Source organism: Columba livia, chromosome 15 (genome assembly GCF_036013475.1).
Source record: "Columba livia isolate bColLiv1 breed racing homer chromosome 15, bColLiv1.pat.W.v2, whole genome shotgun sequence".
Classification (NCBI taxonomy): Eukaryota; Metazoa; Chordata; class Aves; order Columbiformes; family Columbidae; genus Columba; species Columba livia.
Window position 1 is genome coordinate 5597156 of NC_088616.1, and position 23209 is coordinate 5620364.

Sequence of the window (23209 nt, forward strand, 5' to 3'; positions counted from 1 at the left end):
GGGGGATAAATCAAAGTTTGGATATCAGTCAGTTCATTGGCTTCTTGCTGACCTGGCAATATCTTGTTTCTCAGACCAGTTCCTTCTGTAATGGCCTCTTCAGCCAATAATGTGGATCTGCCAGATAACAGCTGGTTTGGGTGGGTTTTTTTTGTAATTTGTCAAGCATCGGTGACTGAATGAACTTGACTTATTTTTATCAGCCCACAAGCACAGCGAGTAGCCTTCCTGATGTTTACTGATAGCACTCAGGCAGTGTCTGTGGTAGCAATTTGTAACATAACTGGCTTTGGTAATTATCTGAAAATCCATCCTGTCTGCAGTGATATCCTTATTGTCAGTCTTGTGTTCTCTCCTCTTCCTTGAAGTGTCTTTCCGAGTTCTCTGCAGGTTGTGTAACTGGCACCTTAACAGACTAGTATTAATTTTCTGTTTGAAATATAAGAAACTATTGTATGCAAAATGGAATTTTTACTTAAACCTTGTCTTAATTTTTATTATATGTTTTTGGCCTCTATTTTTTAGTCATTGTGTCTGTCGATTAACTTCAAAAAAGCTACTCTGCAGCATATCAGAATTTTTGTTGTCTTTATCTTCATGTAATGCAGAACCTTATAATTAATTTCAAAAGCTGGTAGTGGTACCTGATACTTAGGTATTAATTAATATATGCAATTCCTTCCTTCTATATTTACATTAGCTTCAGAGTTCTATCACTTAATTGGTATTTGTTACGTTATCTGCATTATTTTTTTTTTTTTCCTGGATAGAGACTTTAAGGAAATAGACTTAAGATCCATTTTCCAGAAGTTAAAAGATTTTACAAGAGTAAATTCTTGTAATAACAATATGCTTATGGAACAAACTGATTTATGCTCCAGCAAACAGTGTAATACATGTAACACACCAGGCCTGATCTGGTGGTGTTTGCGTTCTAAGGTAACATTTAATTCGGTACTGGTTGTGCTTTAACATTACAGTATTTTTAATTACATTTTTCTTAATGTCCATTTATTCTTTTTAGTACAGTGCCTTTGCCTTCTGATTATTCTTCATAATACTGTTATGCAGGGAAATTAAATAAAATGTAGTATAACTAGTATTTTATGTATAATAGGAGTTTATATTTGAATAGTAAGCATAGATACAGTTTCTCATGGGATTGTTCCATGCAGAGTTTAATACATGCAGAATATGCATGCAGAGTTAATTTTGGGGCTTTACCACATAAGTGTTTTTCTAGAATGATACTGGCAGAAGTAATTTCTTAGAGACCTTTTTCCTGGTTTATATTAGCAGATACTGCAACGTGGTTTCCAATCTAAATGCACCAGTGCCTTAATGTTAAGGGGTCAGTCAGGCAGTGTAGATGCAAAATAAACATCAACCATTTTTTTGTCTTCATGGTACTTTTCGCAAGGGCACACCAGAGACCCACAGTTCCTAAACTTTTTATGAAAAAAACAGGGAACTACTTTTGTAATGGGATCTGGGGCGGGCACATGGGCTGAGCCACGGTGGGGGCTGGTGCTGAACCACCCTGCAGGTCTTTTGCTTCAGAGGGTGTCAGGAAATGAGGAGCTTCCAGGCTCCGCTGCAGCACCACAGGTTTCCTTGAGCACACTCAGGGAGCCAAAGGCAAAAGCAGCGATGAGGGTATCTCTGTGATCTCCAGCGTCCTTTGGGCATATAACTTAAGCTATTAGAAAAAAAACACACCGAAACAAGACCCACACAACTGTATTTGCCAGGTGACAATGTTGCTTAAAGCAGTATAGGTTATCTTGCTGAAAAATATATCCTGAAGCCAAGAAAAGGGGGAAGTTGGACTTTGGAGGTTCTCAATTGATTAAAGCAGCCATTTCATATGAGGAAATAATTGCCTACAAACTGTTTTCATATATGTGTGTGTGTGTATATATATATGGTTGGTTTTTTTTACAGTGTTTCTATTTTATTTTTGGAGATTTGCTACTTTTTTGCTTTAATAAATTATCCTATTTGGATATTTTGCTAATTCGAGGCTAAGAAGGAAAGGGGGAAATGCCTATGAAGCCATAATTTTTTCTGGAAGATGAGATGGTCTCCATTTGCATTGCAGCTTTACAAGGGTTGTAGCACTAGGCTCTTTTTCTTTTTTGATGGAAATGCTTAATTTGAGCTCAATGGGCCATAATAATTGCCTGTTTCTTCCAGTAGAAATAAACCCACTTGTGACACGTGAAACCTTAACTCTGCTTAGTATTATGCACAGAATTGTAGACAGTTCTTCACCCAAATATATTTATGACAGCAGCACCAGTCGATATACAATACCAAGCCAAGGGCATTTGAGAATAAATCAGTCCCTCTAGCTACTGCTATAGCGCAATAATTGATGGTTGTAATAAAACCCCATGAAATTAAAATTCTGTGCATGCATATGCACATACCTAGCAAAGAGAAACCCAGAGCTCTCTGTTCTGGAAAAAAATTGCATATGCAGAGACATATACACCCTGTGCCCCTTTGTGTGAGTAACACAATGTACACAAGAAGTCTATAGGTTTTCAGCACTGTATCATTAGACTTCTCAACATTTGAGGGCTTTCAGGAGTCATATGTAGAAACAAAAATGTAAGCAGTTCATACATGAGGAGGATGGTTCCAGTTACTCCTGAGGAAGGAATATTCTTGATTTTATGTTTGAAAGCCTCTTGATGATGCTGTAAGTCACTACCAAAGATGCTGAAAATGCCACTCCCACTTCAAATCATCCTATATGTTTATCTAGTTACTGATATTTTTAGTGATTCTTTTGTGTTTGAGCATCTCAAGCTCCACTTTGTGGCACTGTGAGCTCTTGGGATGCACATTGTTTCTTCATTTGGCTTTTGGTTTTAACATGAAGTATTGAGAAGCAGAAGCCATTTAAATTTAGTACACAACATTATTTCTACGTACATGTAAAAGCCCATGCTCTCTCCACATATTAAATAACCTTGAAGCATCATTTCTTCTGCATTCTGTTGGGCAATGAGATAATGAAAACTAATATGTAATCAAATGATACAACAGAAGTGACTGCTTCCACATGAAATACACCAAACAGCAGAGTCTGTTGTATCTCCTTGTGTAGCACAGCATTTTGTGCAACGTGGCAAGCAAAAAAACCCAGGCATTTAGTTTCTGAGAGAAGACTTGCAGTCAGATAAGAGAAAACACCAATAGATGGATTTTGCAAGTTGTGTGAAATGGTATGAACTGTCTCACCATATCTAGTAAAATAAAACTAGCATGACTGTGACGGAGTAATCTGTGGGTATATTTCAGCTATTCAGTCTATGTATGAATGAGAAGTATGAGACCTCAATCACATAAATACGCAATGACTAATTGTCAAGTTCCATTCTGGTAAAAGCTCTGTGGCTGTGATCAGGGCCAAGTCTTTGGCATCTGACTCTCGTGCTCTGTACTTCATATGTAGGCACTGACTGTAAAGGATCCTTTCCTAATGAAAGTGGTACCATTTAGGTAATTGTATTTGAGGCAGAAGGAGACAGATAAAAATCTTGGAGGGCCTTTTCTAGAACTGTTGTTAGAGTAGAAACACGGTAAATCCTGGACAAGTAATTCTGGTGTGACTGCTCGCTGGGATCAGGATGGCTTTGTATGCACTGCCTGCATAGATGGGTCATATTTTCTATTGGTGTTTCAGTTTCTTCAGAGCTGGGGCTTGCATGTCCTTATGAAGAGTGGATGACTGATAAATAAATTTAAAACATCTTAAATCTCCCACCTGCTACTGTTAGTTAATGAAAACAAAACTGTCTTCCCTGTTCTTTTTCAAGTTCATGAACTCATGAGAGAGAGGGAATGACACCAGGAGGTTGCACAGTATTTCCAAGGGGTCTCTTTTTTTGTTTAAAATTATGGATCCTGACAGCATGAGTGCCATGTAAGACTGTCTTATAAAAAGACCTCTGGTCTTGAACTATTGTTCACATTCTTTGAACATTTTTCCTTGATAGAATCCTTTAAAGAGAATCAATATTTTAGTCATTCTTCCACTAAACTCTAGTGTGTGAGAGCTTGACATAATGACACTCAGCATATTGACCAGGTTCTTCATGCAGTCTTGAACTAAAAGAAGTAAATAGTTCATTGCATATGGTTCAGTCCAAAGATATAACAAAGTAAATTTAGGATTGAGAAGCACTGTGTTTAAAATTGCAGGATGTGCACAAGGCTTGCTTCTAGGGTCTCTTGATCATTAATATTAAATATGTTGTGGCTTTCAGTTTTTCTCATTTATCTGTACAGGTTTACATATTGTAAATGCATTATTTATGTTTTCCCTTAAGTGCTTAGTACTGCCAGGATGTTCTCTTAAACAGGCATGGATGGCAAAAAGGATAAAAAGAGAGCAAATTTGGCACTGGTTAGCTGCACAGAAAGCCACTTCTGCTCAAGTGAGCCTTTCCCAAATGTGTTTTAATAAACTTAAATTGATAAATAGACAGAGGGACAGATAGACAGACAGCATCACTATTTAAACTATGAAAAATATTTTTTCATTAAGACAAATTTGGTTTGTTTCATTTTTTTCTTTCTAATCTCTTGCTAATAACACATTATCACTAAGCCATCCTGCATTCGTTCTGGACGCTGGTAGGATGAAGGGTGATGGGGGAGCTGTGTACATGGAAATTCTCTCTGAGGGAAGCCATCACTTGAATGGATTTTGTTATTATGGCTAAAACATACAGTTTGGAATGAACCATTTGCAGAACTTTGAACAAAGGAAATTGGTGTGTCCTGCATATTGCTCATCGTCCTCCTACATTTCTTTTAGTGAAGAGAATGCAATGAATGTGGTGGTAGATTGAGTCAAAATACATTTTAAGATACAACTCTTACATTCATATGAAAGCTGTTTAAGATAAATGTGTGTTTTTGTTCTATTTGCTTGCTGCCAGATGTGCTGTAGCAGCTGGATGTTAGTACACAGTTACCCTTTCCTGACTTGCACATCTTTGTACTTCTGTACTCTTTTCCTCTGTATTAAATTCTTCCACTGTCCATAAATACTTATTTTCAGTCTTAAATAACATTTCCTATTCTGGTCTCTGGGATGTTAGATATGTGGCAATTTTATGTTTATAATGACAGTATCAGACAGCCTTATAGATGGCTAATTAAAACAGTTATCTGCTTAAATAGTCAATAACCATAACCCTTGGTCCACTCTACAAATATTTGATACACTTTTTGTGTTTGTTTTTTATGAGTTTTGCCTTTCTTCCATTCTGAAATTCCCCACCACCACCACCTTTGGTTTCCAAATATGCAGCAGCACTGGAAGCCTGTATGGGTTTGTATTAGCGGATGTGACAGCAGCTGTTCTGAATCAAACTGGGGGCTCTGAGTCCTTGGTACAATTTTTATGCGTGCCTGTGGAAAAAGAGAACAAAACAACCTCCTCCAGAATTTTCTTCAGGCCTCCAGGAACTTTGTGCAGCAAAGGTGGTGTTTGTGCATTTCATAATCGTCTATATTTTTTTATTTTTTCTTTAGTTTTTTGTTGGGGTTTTTGTTGTTGGTTTTTTTTTTTTTTTAATCCACAACACCTACTCCTTTATTTACACATTGTATGAAGAACCACCTTTTTGCTTAGTTTGATTTGAACTGGCCACTTCTTAGTTTCATTTGTTACCATCTTGTTGTTTTCGAGTAGAGAAGAAGCAATCATTCTAGCTTTTTCCATCTCCATGTTATTTATGGTTTCATAGACATCTACTCCCAGCCATCTCTTTTCTAGGCTGAAGTATTCTGGTCTTCCTGCTTGTTCCTGTCTACATGGATTTCCTCATCTGTAACCACCTTTGTCACCTCTGTGTCTGAAGGCAGGATGCCTCTAAGTCTGTGCAGCTCATGTGAGGTCAGAGCCAAAAGTTTCATCCCATGGGGAAGAGGAGAACACATTCTTTTGAAGGTTGATGTTAAAGGTACAATCCAAATATATTTTTGACTACATCTAAATGGAAATAAAACAGTAAATATGAATTTCAGAAAGTCTTTCCAAAAGACTCTTCACAATCATCTCAAAAGAGCCTAAACTAATACAATAGAACAGTTTGCAGCTGCAGTCGAATGAACAAAGAATCTTCATAGTCCGGATAAGCATGTGGTCAGCATGGCCAGGGCCAACGGGATAGGGCAGAGGAAATGGGAAGAACCCTAAATCTCTCCTTGTTTATGTATTCTATCAGAGAGACTAAACTTATGAGCCATGTATGGTTGCACAGTACAAAGGTAAGAAAATCAGAGCATCAGGGGTTGTTTAGTCTAGAGAAGAGGAGGCTTAGAGGTGACCTCATCACTCTCTAGAACTACCTGAAGGGAAGTTATAGCCAGGTGGGGATTAGTCTCTTCTCCCAGGCAGTCAGCAATAGGACAAGGGGGCATGGGCTTAAACTCTGCCAGGGGAAATTTAGGCTGGATATTAGAAAGAAATTCTTTACAGAGAGAGTGGTCAGGCATTGGAATGGCTGCCCAGGGAGGTAGTGGACTCGCCATCCCTGGAGGTTTTTAAATTGAGATTGGACATGGCACTTAGTGCCATGATCTAGTAAACGGACTAGAGTTGGACCAAGGGTTGGACTCGATGATCTCTGAGGTCTTTTCCAACCCAGTCAATTCTGTGATTCTGTAAACACATTACAGATGGGACCAGTGGATTATCTAATTCTGTATCCCATGGCTGTAAAGCAAATGAAAATCTGTTTGTTGTTTTTTAGGTAACAAGGCAATTTACAGCAGCATTTCAATAACCCATATCTTCTGTTAATTTCTGTGCTGAACATATTTTCTACATTTTTGGCTTCTTCTGAAACTTTTAAAATTATTACTACTATTAAAGTATTAGGAGTACTTAATAGAACTGTAATCTTTGTAGGTATTATGTTCTGTGGGCAAGTTTTGAAAAATATCCCTGTCGCAAAAGTTACGCTCTCTAGGCATCTAACTGGAGAAAATAGGCAAAATTGACAGGAGATTTAAAAGAAAGTTTGAGAAAATCATGTTGAATTAAATAAAAAGCAATCATAATATTCCAGCATTCTGTAATGCATTGCATGTTCTATTATGTTCTACTTTTCCTCCTATGTTTTCTTTATTTAATCACCATGTTGTTTGAGTTTTCTTCCTTTTTTAATGCCTGAAGAGTACCCTGTGAAATACTGGAGTTAATGGGAGAGGCTGAACATTTCATCTAGAAAAACAGCTGGTATATCTAAGACACAAATTATAGAGTGTCGGACTGGCAGCCTTATCCAAAGAAGCTGACCGGTGAAATATTGTAAAGCCAAATAATTCTGGATGTTCTTCAGTTTGCTAAGTGGAGCTCACATGCTGTTAGCTTGGCAAATGACTTCATTTCTTTGAGCACCCATTTATGTATGAAAACCACATAGCGATGTCTGTCTTGTCTTGCCTGTCTGTCTTGTCTTGCTCAGGACAAAACAGAATAACGTAGTTGTAGTGTTGTTGTATTAATAGCGTGTATATTCACATTTCAACTATTTTTCTTTTTCCTGAAAACTTGAATTAAGATGTCTGGTGTAGAGACTTAGAGAAAAACCTAAATAGTAGTAGTGAAAAAGATAAAAGGTAAAAAACAAAAACAAAACAAAGAAAAAAAAAAACACAGCAAAAATCAAACGAACAAACAAAACACACCACCTTGCTTCAAACTTGGACTAGATGATCACTGTAGGACCTTTCCAACCGAAATATTATCTTTTATATTTCGTAATCGATGTGAATAGATGCACCTAGAGAGAGACCTATGCTGAATTCCTTTACCTTTTGTTTCCTACTAGAGGACTTTGAGAAATATATCAGAAGAGTATTTGTTGTTGTTACATTTGTATTTTTGTACAGTGACTTCATTGTAAAACTTTGTATTTTATATATATATATGAATATATATATATATATATAAATATATGAGGTTTAGCTTGTAACTTCTTTATTAGTACTCATTTTTCTGTGTTGAAAAATGGGCTGGTAGTTTTATTCTTTAGTAAGTAACTTTGCCCAAGAAGTTCCCCTTTTCATCATCATTACAGAGTAAAAATATACAAACAGGTATCGGTTGATGTTTTAACTTTTTGTAAGTGGAAGGTAGTGGAAAGTGTACTCTGAATCTCTGAAAATATCCTTAGAAAATATTGCATCCGTTTTCTTTTTCATCCTTTATGAATTGCCAGATACATTAATTACAGAAATGGCAGTGATTACGCTTTCAGCGCTAATTATACTCGCTAATGATACTCAATTATGATTCTAAAAGTATTCTAAAAATATTTAAAAACAAAACGCAACCAAAGAGCCTCTCACCACAGGCTGGACAAGTCAACACCTGAGCGCCTTCCCAGGCACCTGAGCAAAGTGTTCACAGGTCTGTTCCATAGGTCCTGGTGGCAGGACAAGGGTTAGAAACAGGGAGCTGGGGAGAAAACAGGGAACTGGATGTTTCGGTGCTGTGGTTCCGTTCCTTGAGCTCTTCCAAGGGCAGAGCGGTGACTTCACAAACGGTGCTGCCATTGGTGACACGTCTGCTGTTACCTGTCACCAGGGTCTTGCTCAGCAACCAGCTCTTATGTGCCAGGAGGGTTTCTCAGAAGCCTGGCAGAACATAAAGGCAGCAGTATGGAAAAAATATGCATGGCAATCAAGTCTTCTTCAGAGGTATTTTTGTACCACATCAGAACTAGAATGTCATAGAAATGTCATAGGAATGTGTTTTACCACTTTTCAAAGCTTTATTTCTAGGGTGTGCTATGAATATCTCATGGTACCTTCGTAGTGGGACGTTCAGAAATATAACACAGACTTGTGGTGGAACAGAAAAAGGTGAAAGCCTTGTCATGAACTGCCAATGAGATCTTTAAAATCTCAAAAATGCTTCACTACTTTTGACTTGTGTTGGCTTCTGTATTCATTTCCTTTGGACCTTTGTAAATTTAAAATAATAAGTAAGAAAATAACTTTTTTTGCCATAACTATTTAGATCCACAATACTGTGTTTCAACTCATGGCTGTGCTTCCAGTAGTTATTCCTAGAAGATATGTAGACCTAGCAGCTCTGTTGTTGCAAGAATGCTGTGCTTTCAAAGTCGTTGTTTTCTGGGTTTTTTGTTTTCTTTTTTTTTCTATTTTCCTCTTGTAGAGTTCAAAGCAACAGATGAGTTGTGAAAGAGACCAACTAAGGGTAAGTGCAACCACATGCAAAATGTTCTGTTTCTTTAAAACATAAGCAGAATCTAGTTTGTGCTACTGACAGATGGTTTATTTAAAAGGAACATACTTAGCTTATTTGTTGCTTGTTAGTAAATATTGTGCATATCTCAATATAAAACAGTTACAGTAGATACAGGGTGTTTTTTTCATAATTTAGTGAGATTTGGCAGTAAATACCTCTTTCTGTGAGCTCTCTTGGCACTCACCGTGCTCTTCCTGTGCACCATGAGAGGATTCAGTAGTGGTAAAGGTCACCAAGTTTCTCAGACTTTCCACACTACCAGATTGTTCTGAACAAGACGACCCTCCTTTGGAATTTTATGTATGGTATGTGTGCTTTCAGAAAGAAATCAGTGCTAAAAATGTGAGGGAATTGGCAAAAAAGGTCCAAGTATTTTAGTTTTTCTATTGGTTGTGTACAGTCTGTAAATAAGATGGAGTTCCTCAACCCAGGTTGCTCTATTTTGTTTTCCCCTTTTCCTATGTTAAAGTGATGGTATTTCAAACAGGTTTTAGTCCATGCTCCCTTTAAATGCTACATATCTCCGCAGATGCTTTTTCATCACAAGTATTTCCTTTTTCCCCTGATTGATTCCACTATTTGTTAGGAAAGGCATAAGAGTTTTCATTAATTTAAAACAAAAAGTTTTTGGTTCATCCAAGTGTTGCTTAATAGACCTACATGTATTGATACCACATGACAGGTAGTTTCTTCAAATTTCACCTGAAAGTGGGGAGGGAGAGGCAGGCCTGAAAGAAGTGGAAGTTTTTATGTATATGAAAACATTACTGAAAATAGGAAAAAGCAGCTTTTTGTGTGTGCTTTTTTTTTTTTTTCATTTTATTAAGCATCAGCAGTGCCTGCATACTTGGAAGTATGAAGCGTATTCTCCAGTTTTAAAAGAAGTTGTGCAGTGTTCTTAAACATTCAGCCGTTCTTTAGATTAAATTCATCGGCATTTCTAGATGCTTCATCTGGTCTTCACCATATTTGCAATGGGATTTTTTTTGTAAACAAGTTATGCAAGAATGATGCATCACATACTGTCCTTGATTCTTTTCTTGCTGATATGTGACTGCATTGCTATTGTACTGAAGCTGGAGTGACAAAGCTTTGTTTTATCAGTAGTAATGTCTCAACAGAGCAGCTGTCAAAGTTAAAATATTGCAATAGTACCTGAAGGACAATCTTTTCCAGAGGCAGCAGTGCCATGAGAACAAAAAAAGTTTTCATTTTATTGTTTTTATTAAGTTTTCTCTTTCGAATGAAGGAAAATATTGTTTTGAAATATAATGGGAGGAGGCTCCTAGCTCTTTCTTCAGGTAAATATGTGACTTTTCTTAGTAGGGGATAAAACGTGACACGGTAGAACTTTCATTTACCTTTCTATCCAGTATTACACATTTACATTAAACAATTAGCTCAGTGCTTATGATGCTTTTATGTCATATCAAAATGTGACTTTTCACAACAGCTTAGGAAAAAAACATGTCTCTAACCTACTAAGATTTAGGTACATCTTGCACTACTGCCATGATGTCCCTGTTACACGAATACAGTGATGAGTGCGGACGCTGTTCCTGAGGCTGGGATGCCATGAGATAATTCATGAGCCCACCATTTCAGAGCTTGTGGCCGGAGCACAAAACCTGTAGCCATCGAGAAGTCTCACCCAGCCGGGCACAGTGAGAGCAACAAGTGCAGAGCCCAGCACGGCAGAGCTGGTCCTTCCCCTGCCCGCTCTGCAAACGCCCAAAGCTCTGCCAGTGCCCAGGCTCTGCTCCAGTTTACAGCGGCTCATCTGCTGTGAGAGGAGATCACAGTGCAATTCATTATACTGTGTGCAGAGGTTCTGCTCACAGTTCAGCGCTGGCAGCTCTGACCCTCCTTAGCTGTGGTGTGAACAGCCCCTGCTGCCGGGTTCTGTGACACTCGGGCTGTAACGTGACCATTCTGTGACTTTTTGGTTGGTGCTCTTAAAGAAAGGTTTAATGGGCCCAGTTAGATTTTTCAAGCCTGTGAGATTTTTCCTTCTGGTGTTTGTGACCTACAATGAACACCTGGATATAAGGCAGTCTCTTTCACAATGAAATACTGTTTCATCGCAACAGAAAGAATTGAAGTGTACGAAGAGAGCAGGATTGAAGCGACAAAATGCTAACATTTGTGTTTGTTAAACTGAGTTAAAGCAAGATTATCCTTGGGTCATCTAAATAGTAAAGGACCTATCTTTCACCTTCCTTGCTAAGTCTAAATGACATGTCTGCCACTCTCCATTTTTGATTCCCTAGATATTCCTTTGTCTACAAGTCCTCAAGAAGCTCCAAAGGAAATACACTTTGAGAACAGCTTGTTTAAAGCATAATAGTGCAAATAAATAATTAGACATCGTGTGGCTATAGAAAGAAATATCCAAGTCTTAATATAATAATTTATTCAGACTTTTCTCACCTCTTATCTCTTTGCTTTTAAATTCTAAATGCAAAGCAGAGACTCACTGTTCTGGAATAAAGCGTTTATATTGAAGCCTCTGGCCACTATACATTATATTTACAATGAACGATAATTCTAATAATTAAGGAAGTCTGTATATTTTAACTTTTCTGCTCAAGCTTTGAAAATGATCGTGACCACAAGTTTGTAACTTATGAGTCTTGCCAACATTGTACAATTCCCAGCTAGACATAAATGTTTATACTTTATTTAAAAGAGAATTCATACAGAAAGCTACAGGAATTTTATCTCTAGCATAGCTGGTTGGTTGTTGGTCGTGTTTTGTGTGTGTGGTTTTTTGTCTTGTGTGTGGGGTTTTGTTGTTTGTTTGTTTTATATATATATATATATATATGTATAACACAAGCTGACTTTGGTATATTTCCCTGAGATTTAAAATAATAATAATAATAAAAAAAATTATAAAGCATTAATGCCATGTTTTAAAGGTTTCCTTTATCTTGGAAATTATTTCCATTACCATGTCTGCCTTCCATATTTTTTTTAATATTTCTGTAATTTCCTTTTGGCTTTCTAATCTGGCTTCATTTAAATCAGGTTGTACTGAAAAGCTAATGTGTCTTTAAAGGGAAATGGGCTCATCAGCATCTCACTCTCCAGCTCCATCCACATGCTGCTTTTTCTCAGTATTTCCTTTAAAGGAAGGACTTTAGTCTCCTCGCTCTATTTTGTGTTCTCCACTCCTGATCTATAAATCTCTTCTGGGATGATACACTCCATCCTCTTCCCTGACTCCTTCCTACTGCCACTTGCTGTTTTATGAGTCGCTGTGTGGAGCTTAATGTAATTGTCATTCTGATGTATTATAAATGACCTGTAAAAACACAGAACTCACAGCTTGCTCAAAATCATTTTAAACCACTTTTCTTCTCATTTTGGGGTCTAAAAAACAGACTTTGAAACATGAATGATACAGGTTATTTAAGGCCATGAAGAGAATCAGGATACCAGCCTAGGAAGAAATAAGCTTTAGTCGTAACGCTGTAGAAAAGTGCAGTGACAGCCTCAGAAGTCTGTCTGCTGCTTCCACTGAACCTTCCTTACTGGTTTGACTTTAACCCAGGATTTTATTTATCATAGCCTAAAGATATTATTAAAACTTAGAGGCGACCTTAAACCTGAGTTCTACCCAACCTTCTTTCAATTAAGAAATTACTATTTTTCATTATCAACTTAACTGATAATGTAATTGTACTTGTTCAAAGTGAACAACTGTAACTGTTTAAAGTGAACTTCTGTATCTGTGTTAACATGCATGAGTTTTGCTGTATAAGCCAGTGGTTTTGGTCCTTATGCAGCAATCCTTGATGAGCTCTTTAAGGTGGGCAGAGAGTAATTTTAAACTCTGTTAGGAAGGTTTATAAATATTCCTCTGAATACCAATGAGGTCTAATGGTAAATGGTGTGATTAACTTCCTTGAGCTGAAATTTTAAGTGACCTAGTTGTTGCTCTAATTAACAGCTTCTTTCACATGCACTTACTATCAAGTTGCATTATATGCTGCCAGAGTTCCTTCTTTGGTCTGCAATATGGGAAGGGCAGGGTCCTACTGCCATCTTGTATTTAATATCACCTTATATGTTTTATAGTACTCTGATTTTCAAGGAGACAAAAGAAAGTTTTGCATTCAATATTGTTGTATTAGTCTTGTCTTTTAGACAATAAATGAAATAAGCTGTGACATGCAGCCAGGAATGTATTAAAGTTAGGCCAGGTAGAGGACAAACAAAAGCAAATGCTTTTATGTCCGGCATAATTATTAAGCAACTATAATCCTGCAATATTTATCTTTCTTGTGTCTTTGTTCAGTGCATTAATTCATCAGGTGCTTAGGGGGGTGTATTTTTTTTTTCTGGTTTTTGAAACTTTTTAACCAACATTTTTGAAGATCATTGTGGTATTAGCTTTATCCAGTGAGCTAAGAGTAATTTGCTGATTATTTTTGTGTACAATGCTCCTCTGATGCACTGAAGGAGGGAAATCATGGTTCAGTGGTAGGTGCTAATTTTTAATCAGTTTGAGCTGAGGGCAGAGGGGGGAATAAAGCTGCAGAGAGGAAAAGAATCAGAGTGGAAGTGATTTGTGAAGTACATTTTATTTTTTTAACCATGTTCTGAAATAATTTGCTATGGTGTAATAGCACAGCAGAACTTCTGTGATTTCAATCTCTACCTCTTCTCAGACGGGAGAAAAGGAGAACTATATCATCTTGTTGCATGTGTCTGTGATGCCTTGTCTTGTCACCGGAAAGCAACACAGTAATTTATAGCATTTCTGCAAAACTGGGCAGCTAGTTCTCGCCATTAATAAAAAATTCAGTTTTTCTTTTCCTTCTCAAAGTCTCCTGGTATGCATTGGCAAGCAATGTGGAAGAGCAATCTGGAGCTACCCAGTATCATACATGCCTCTCCTAAAGGAAAAAGGGTTAAAGGAGAAAAAGCTAAGATAAATTAGCAGAGATGGATTGAGCTGATCTATATTTACTACTTATCCTTTTCTTAGGAATTCACATAGGTTATGCTGCATTCGACATGCTAACAAGTGGCTTTAACTTACCCTTCTTTAATTTCTATAGTTATTCTTGTAGTGAGCTATATGTGTCATCATCCTGTAGGTGTATGGTAAAGATAGAGGTGGGTGAGTTTAGTAAGAGGGCATCGTGTTTTGACATGGAATTAAATTAGAGCAATCTCACTCAGCATCTTACAAGCTACATTCCTGGTGGTTCCATAAAGAGTAACTCACAGCATAGTTCGGGAAAAAAATACTGAAACTAAGATCTGAAGAAGAATCAAAGGATTGTAAATAGTCCACCAGTTTTGGGGGGAGGAAGGGGGGTTAATTGTAGGGATGTGATTTCATTTAAATTTTCACCTAGCTTGAAATTAATGTGTGCAAAAAAAGGCAACTGAAGAAATATGGTGAAATTCTGTTTCGGTCTCGCTGGCAGTTCTGGTATATTCTAGGAGCCTTCCTAAGCATAGGAATTTTCTTAGATAACCCTGGACTCCAATTTGTTGTTTCATAACCATGGTATTAAAAAAGTAGCAATGGCTAGGTAATGAAAATTGTTACGGTTCATGTTTAAAGTGACAGAGCCTCTCACCATGAGGATGCTCTTATCCTCTTGAAGTGCTAACTGCTAATAATGTGCTCCTTTGATCAAGAGAAGCATGTTTGCAGCACTTGCGTTTGTTGAACAGTAATTGTGCTGCTCACTTCAGGATTCTCTAAATTCTTTCAGGAATAGTAAAGAAAGCTTTAGGTGTTTTCCTTGTCTCTCCTGCTGATGGAATGCCACTCAGAAAACCTTGCGTTCCTTTCCTGATGTTGTTTTGGCATCTGTCTCTGAGAACAGTAGGCAGATGATTTTCTGTTTTTCAACTGCCACTTTCTCTTGAATTCAACTTTGATTTTTGCACAGTCAAGTATTTTCTCAGTATGGTGTTTCATAATTGCTGAAGAATGAAGAGTTGCAGTAATATTTGGTGAGGATGAAGCACTGTTTTCAGTAATTACCTATCCATTTAGCGTGGCAGACAGATTCTGTCTAGAGCTGCAGCACGCTATGTGGAATTAGGCAGCTACTCAACATATTTTCCAATTCATGTTTGTATACAGACAGTAATGGATAGCGATTTGGTCTGTGAGGCAGTTCACCGAATGTAATCAAGGTTCAGGAAGTGGCAACTTCTGAAGGGATAGAAGGAAATAGATTTCAATAGTATAAAGGCTACTGAACCAGTACCCAACATTAACTCAATATTCTGCTGCTCTCATCCTCCTGCTACAAAAAACATGAGCAACACACAGTACTGGGTCCGCACTGTATCTGGGAGCAGCTTTTGCTCTCAGAACAGCAGCTTTTGGTACAGACTTTCTGCAATGACTTCATACGGCTTCTTTTGCAGAACACTCGCTGCGATCAGCGATGCTGTCCTAGAAAATAAAGACTTTCTTGCTTATTTTGTATTTGTTGAGAGGGCGCTTTCCTCACCTAGCTTTTATAATTTCTCTTTGATCATCTCGAAACCAGACCTTTAAGTGCACCGCTTTAAAAATGTTTGTACTGTTGTGACTTTCTTATTTCAACCTCCACTGTTGCTGAGTCAATTTGACTGGCGAAGATCACAGTTGTCTTTAATGTCACATCTTGCTCAAGCAAGAAACACTGCCTAGTTTGTAGTGCATTTTGGGGGGGTTGGTTGGTTGTTTTTTTGCCTGTTTGTTTGGTTTTTGTTGGTGTGTATGTGTGTTTTATTTATTTTGGTTTGTTTCATTTGTTTTATCCTGTACCTGGCTTTGGGAAATCACCAATATCAAGACAGACTGGGGGATGAGTTGATTGCAACGTGGAAGAAATAGTAAGCAGGTATTATCTATACTGATGATATTTATGATGATATCTAGAGGATCCATTTTATAAACCAGCAAGTTGAGAAGGGGAAAAATGCTTTGCTGATTTGTAACATCTTTGTTGTTTCTCACCCCTGGGAGAAGCTGACCTTGACTCGGGAATGTTCTTCCCCCGCATCTGTTTGCTGTTGTGTATTTTGAAGCTTTGATCACCTCTGTTATCTTTAAAGACAGTATGGTGTAAACGGGGAGGAAGGTATAAAAAGTACATCATATCACAGACATTTTTTTATGCTCCACTAATATTGGAAATATAACCCCTTATGTAAAGGGGTGGCTACATATGTATTCTAGGTAAGTAATTAAATACCATGTAGGTTGTTATCCCATAAGTAATGGGCAAAAATACAGATAAAGTCTGTACTCGGAGGTTCACTGGGGCGGTTTATAGCATTTCTTTCATACCGTAGTTGTGTCTTCCTTTGGATTCTTAAGATCTTGATGAGTACAATACTGAAAGTTAAAAAGTGGCCTTTATCTCAAGGTCACTTTCTTACTTGATAGCGGCTTCTATCCAAAGAGCACATAATTAATAGTTTTATTACCTTGATTTAGTCATTCCCTTTGGTTGGTTTTCCCTACATGCTATAGATTACTTTATATGCTATCAGCTCATTCTTCCTTTTTTCCCCCATTCTCTAAACTACTGCTTTCTACAACTGTTTTCATCAGTGTTAAAAATCATTTATATAGCATCATAAATTAGAGGCACTTCACGAGCACAAAGGTACGGCCTTTGCCCCAAATAGTTTCTGGTTCAGGTAGATCCTTGATTTCCGGTGTACCCTTTTTACTTAACACAATGGCCTGGGAGTTTTCAGGTAGATTGCATTAATGTCCTGTTTTATTCCCACAATTTTTCATCATCAAATGATGGTGATCACAACTGTATGCCTCAGTTTATGTGATGTAGATAACTAACCAGTTGTTTGCTACTTAGCATGAAGTTATTGTAAACACTTCTGCTTACTAATAATTCCAGGCGCACATTTTTCTGCATATACATTTGCATCAAAAAGCTTCCAGACTTTTGATCATTTAGCTTTCCCTGAGCCCCTCCCTTTTCTTTTTGTTTTGATATTGTAACTGGCATTTGCATTTTTTGTAATAAAACTCCCAGGAATTTTCATGTGATATGGCCACAGTGCCCAAGTAAAAACTCGACAGCATCGTCTGCAATGATGTCTTTGAAAAGGTAGTTGTTTTTTTTCCAATTTGACTCATTTGTTAGGCTCCAAACCCAAGGATACCATTTAACCTGAAAATCATGAAATATGCTTTCTGATATTTGCCTTAAAAGTAGGAATCCAAAATACAGCAAAGGAATGTTACTGTAATGTTTACTATCCTTCACCTTTAAATGGAGATTAAAAAACAAATAAGCAACAACAGACAAACAGGAAGTCTCCAGGAAGAGTAGCTAGGAATAATAGAAAATTACTGTATTGACCAGAAGTGATTTATGTAGATGAAACCAGAGGTGACACGAAAAAGGCCATAGTGTTCATGAATCACTGAACAGCAGTCAGTGAAAGGCTGTTAAAAATCATTATGAATACATTCTAGTAAAATGCTCCCATGATAAATTCTTCCTTGCATTACATTTTCACTACCTCCCAGCTACTGCTTTGTGCTCCTGATGGCACCGAACAGTCTCCTTCAGTAGCTATGCGCTTGAAGGACTGGAGAGAGGAAAAACTGGAACCATGTGGAAATTTTTCGGACAAGGGTGCAGTAAAAACAAGTCTCTTTCCACTACCTCTGTCAGGTATAATTGTGGAGAATGAGAAACTTGCTATGAAAAGGAGCTCCTCCACCAAAGCCAGAGGCCGGTGATAACAGAGGCATCTGAAAATCTTAATGAAATCAGTCTACAGAGTTCTTTTTAGTCCCTTGCAAACAAAACCTCAGTAACATACCATAATAACACAGTGATGTAGACTGAGATGCATTTAAAATAAAATAATCAATGGCTGAAATTGTAAAAGTAAAAAAGTTTCTGGAAATCCTATTAACACTTCTGTAATTACTTCTTTCAAAAGTTATGTCAATGACATGAGTGCTGTAGTTAGTCAAGTTCCCATTGTAAAAATTACAGCTAAGTGGCCAGAAACAACTCTCTTTTGAGCACTCCTATTCAGAAGAGCAAAAATAGATGGTATATATATTCAGGCATGTTAAAGATCTTGCCTGGATATAGTGACATCGCCAGCTGTGAGGAGAAAGCTGCTTTGTTATTAATCATCCTCCCAGAAGACTGTGTAGGAAACATCAGCTGGAATCATCATAAATACAACTGGTCTGAAAACAGAACTTAACATCTTTTCCATACACTATTCAGATAGTTCCCAGGGTGTTGTCATTCGTAATCTGAAGTATCCTAGAACTATAGAAAATCCCAGGTTGGAAGTTACCTCGAAAGATCATCTGCTCCAACCTTTAGAAAAGGCTGAAAGAAAAAAAAAAAATCCCATTTTTCAAATTGTTTAATGAAACAGTATTTCCACATTTGATTCAGAATCATCCAAGCTTTATTTTGAAAGCATTGAAAAATGCTGAAGTTATTAAAAATAGAAAAAAATATGCAACTGTAATCAAACTGCAGTTAGTATGACAATGTGGATAAAATTCAGTTAAAACAAACAGTTTTGACATTGTTACGGTAAATAGCAAAAGCAGATTTATGTTCCTGCACATTTTTCCAAACTACATTCCATGCAGCCACTTGTCAGGCTCCTGCATTATTTGTTTTGCTCTCTTGCTGAAGCACAGTGTGGATGCAGGGTATGGAGGCACAGTGTGGATGCACAGTATGGACTCATGGCTCTGCGCTTCCAGCATGCTGTTTGGAGCACTCCCAGTCCCACGGCTCAGCCTTCTGCCGGCTGCGGGTGGTGCTGGAGGCTCACGGAGCGCATGTTCCTTCCTCTGCCCGGTGCTGTAAGGCATGTAAATAGTGTTGGAACTTGTTAGATACAAATATTCTTAGAAGATCTATCTTAGGATAAGAAAATCTTATCCTATGTTTAATTAGGTGTCCACGCTCTCTGACTTGCATTCCGTAATTGTGGAAGACCTTAATTCAGAACATTTAGCTGATGTGGAGACTCACAGCACAGGAGTATCTGAGTTAATGCTGAGGGAAACAATGCATCGAATGACCATATGGGCTTTTGTGCAATTGATACTGCAGACTGGAAGTCTCTCTGCCTGTAAAGAATTGTATTAATGAGCTCTACTCATTCAGAATTTCTTCATTTGAAATGCAGGTCATAACAGAAAACACACCTTGCTGGTTACTGCTTTGCTCTGTATGTAACACACTTTGGATATGTTAACTAAATAAAAGCAGGGTACCCATTTCTGAATGTTCTTTGCATTTTTCTATATTGGCACATTAAATTTCATATGTCAACAAAATAAGAGTATCTTTTGAAATGCCTTAATATTGTTTATTTACAACAATTAATTTGCAAAGATACAGTGGTTAAGCAAGCTCTTGCTCAGTGAAAAGCGGCAACAGACTGTGATGCCTTTGATCAGCATTTTGCAATTTACTGTGTGTGAAGCCCAGCTGAGGCTAATGTAGCTCCAGAGAGAAGTGACAGTGACACTCTCACCTAAGGCTGTGGTCACAGAGACGCTGCTTCTTTTTCTTACATTTTCTCGGAAGACAAAAGCAGCAGATGTTTGCTCAGCAACTTGCTGATGCTCTTTTAGTCCAACTTGAAGTATCAACACCTTTTGTCATGGGGAGTGTGTCAGAACTGTGGAGTAATCTCAGGATGCATCAAAATGTTGCCACCATGTTAGTGATTTGTCTAGGATGAAAGTGTGAAGTGAAGATCATTCGCTCCTTGTGACGCTACTGGAGAAATTCCCTCCTGAGGAAAAAAGTTAAGCTCAGTTTTCACACATATTCAAAAGTGAGTATTTCCAGTTTATACTATCAGAAGAATCTACATTTTTATTTGAGAGATTATATCTCCAGAATTTCGTTATCTTCACAATAGGGTGTAATTTGCTTTATTTTGTTTTATTTCAGTGTTGGTACATGTGCATTTGCTGTTGGAAACAGTTAACTTTGCATTTTGTTGCTGGGAAAGAAGTATCCAACTGATGTGAACCATGAACCCCTTAGGAAAATTGAAAATACATAGATTCACAGCATCTCAGAACTCAAATTAAATATTTAGTGTACAGGCTGGATCCCTCCTAATGGAGAGTGTCTGAGGTAAGCATGGCATCTCTAATGTACAGTCAATTTAATAACTGAAAGCATGGGCAGCTAATGTAAGGAGACAATATGGTGAATATTTTGATGCAGACAAGATAATTGTATGGTAAGTGAACTTTGTGATTGTGAGTGTGTACGGTCAGGAGATCCAACTTCATGTTGCTGAAGGGATTTCTGATAGTACCAGGAGGCAGTGGGGTACACTGAAGTACACACAGGTTTGCTTACTGGCCAGTTTATTGCCCTTTTGGGGGCTGTATAAGTACAGAATCAGAGCACTGACTTGTTTTGTAATGCTTGATACATGCAGGCAAAAGGATGCCAAATTTGACCTTTTGCAATAAGCTGCGTACTCCCAACATTTTTAAGACCAGGGAAAAAAACAAATGTTCTTACTATGGGGATGCTGGAAGGGGCATGGTGACCTAGTTATCACCTGCTGGCACTGCGGAGGAAGCTCTGCAGAAGTCCATTCTCTCGGTGTGTTCCTTGCAGCAATGTTGTGTGTGTTTACCTGCAGTGTGGATTTACAGCTACTTAGCTATGCTGCAGCACTACTGTAAATACAAGTACTTCTTTACAGGAGGCTCTGTGTTGCACTTTCTTTAAGAACTACCTGTTCTTCAAAAACAACCATGTCCTGTTTAAAGAAATTCTAAGTCTAGAGATGAGTCTCTGTACTTTTAAGCATTCAATGTGAACAAGAACAGGCTGTGGATAACTGCATGCAGACCCACATGAAGATGACAGAAGACATTCCCTCTACTGGACTCCCAACACGTGTTCTTCATCGTGTCCCTTTACATTCCCTGGATTCCTTCCCATAGTTTGTTTTGGACTGATTAGCAGAAGTTTCCTGATATATTTGATTTCAGAATACTTTGATATCACTTCTGACAATCAGAATCACTTGCACATTGCATATATTAAGCAAACACTGATGAAGCCTTAGCTATTGTCTCAGTGCTGATTTGTCATTAATAACACAAATGGTTCCAGTAAATGTCAAGTGTTTCTGGAAAAACATGGTCCTAGACCTATTAAAGGGGAATGTTCAGTGAGTCTCAAGGCAGAAGCCAAAAAGAAGGGCGGGCTATGGAGTATATATGCAGACATAAAGATGATGGAGAGAGTCCTACAAGACACAAAATGAAAGGCAGGCAAAGATGCCCAAAGTGTTTTTTGTGGTCTGGAGGGCAGCCAAAGAGGCATTGATTTATTAAACAGCAGCTTCCCATCTTCCTTTTCTCGATGTGATGGTGCCATTAGAGCTCTTCGAGCAGTCTCTGATTTCCTTGAGAATGAGGAACGGGAATTTCAAACAAAACACCAAAAGAAGATTCCGAAGCGAGTTATTTCCCAGATCTGTGACACTCTCAGACCAGGACTTAGACTGGAGAAATCAGTATGTGAAGCATCTGCTGGGGGTTGCACATACGACTTCACTGCTTATTAAACACAGTACCTAATTGTGTAAAAAGTACCCTACCAATTGAGCATGCAGGTTTTTGCACTTTTCAGTTGTGATGTGGTATACAAGAACTAGCTTTATTGAGACAGGTAATCTAGGAATTGTGAATCACCAGTTAAAAATGACATAACTGTTTTGTTAACTGAGTTAACTCAGTGCTGTTCTTGTGGACTGGTAATATACTGGGAGTGATTTAACACCTGCAGCATCCTCTTTTTTTCTGTCTCTATAGCTATCTGAATTTTCCTACAGCATGTCTTTTCCACATTTGCTGTGTGAGTGTCCATCTATTTTAGTTTCATACTTCTCCATTTCCCACCACCCCTACAATGCCTCCCTAAAATAATGCCCCCTCTGTGTACTCGTCACTTGACATGCCTGGAGATGGGTAATACCTGCCTTCACCAGGATTTCGTTGTAGAGGCCTTTCTGATATTGAGAGGAGAACCTGGTCAGCCTAATGGCAGGTCTGATTCTGGCACTTCTCCCCAGAAGACAAGGTTTGGGGTGGCAGAGGAGCAGTCTCATGGCTGCTCTACCAGTGCTGCTCTTGGCGTGCACTGCCTGGGGATCCACACATCTCTTACCGCATCAAAACAAAGTAACTCTCAGTTACAGGGTGGTTCTTACCTTGTTAAAAAACAAATGCAGCAAGGAGACAGAGCATGAATTTGTTTTGTCAGATATGTAGTCAGAAATAACAACTGCTAAGTTTGCTGTGATAAGCTCTATGTGATGGCTTTGCTGAAAGGTAGGCCGGTTTATGATGTACTGTACTATTATAAGTGATGAAACTGATCCATTTGTTATCATCCAGTGCATAAAAACTTCAGGATTTAAGGAGCCTGTACTAAATAACAAAGGAATTTATAAACTCATAAACTTAAAATTACAGGGAAGCAGTCCTTAAGTCATTGGTAACAGCAACCTTTTATCAGATTAGTGATGATGATCAAATGTTAACTTCTCTTCTAAAACAAAATCTTACCTTAGGAAAGTTGTAATTACTTGAAAAATTAAGAAGTCATGGACATAATCTTTCTCTTAAGATATTGTACACTTTCCTGGAGATAATTTTTCTGATAACATTAGTTTCTTTTTCTGCTCTAGAGCAACATGAGTTATTTAGTTAATTAATTCAATTTTATTCAACCAATATAAGGTATCAAGGAATAGACTGAGAGCCACTTGTTAGCAGTACTCAGCATTTGCTCTCCAACTTGCTTTGTTCAAGTGTGAATGATTACATGCTGAAACAGATTTGTTTCTTTTTGTTATCTGCAT

General features: G+C 37.9%; 1 protein-coding gene across 26 annotated transcripts in view; it reads left to right on the forward strand.

The window, feature by feature from the left end:
* RBFOX1 (RNA binding fox-1 homolog 1) overlaps positions 1–23209 on the forward strand; it is a 1115790-nt gene that overhangs the window by 736893 nt on the left and 355688 nt on the right. For 20 of the 26 annotated variants that reach the window (XM_065030742.1, XM_065030745.1, XM_065030772.1 and 17 more), the window contains one exon: positions 9215–9256. The exons of the other annotated variants lie outside the window; for them this stretch is intronic. In XM_065030742.1, coding sequence (XP_064886814.1) covers positions 9215–9256 — 42 coding nt within the window. The remainder of the gene's footprint in view (positions 1–9214; positions 9257–23209) is intronic. 26 annotated transcript variants of the gene reach the window in all.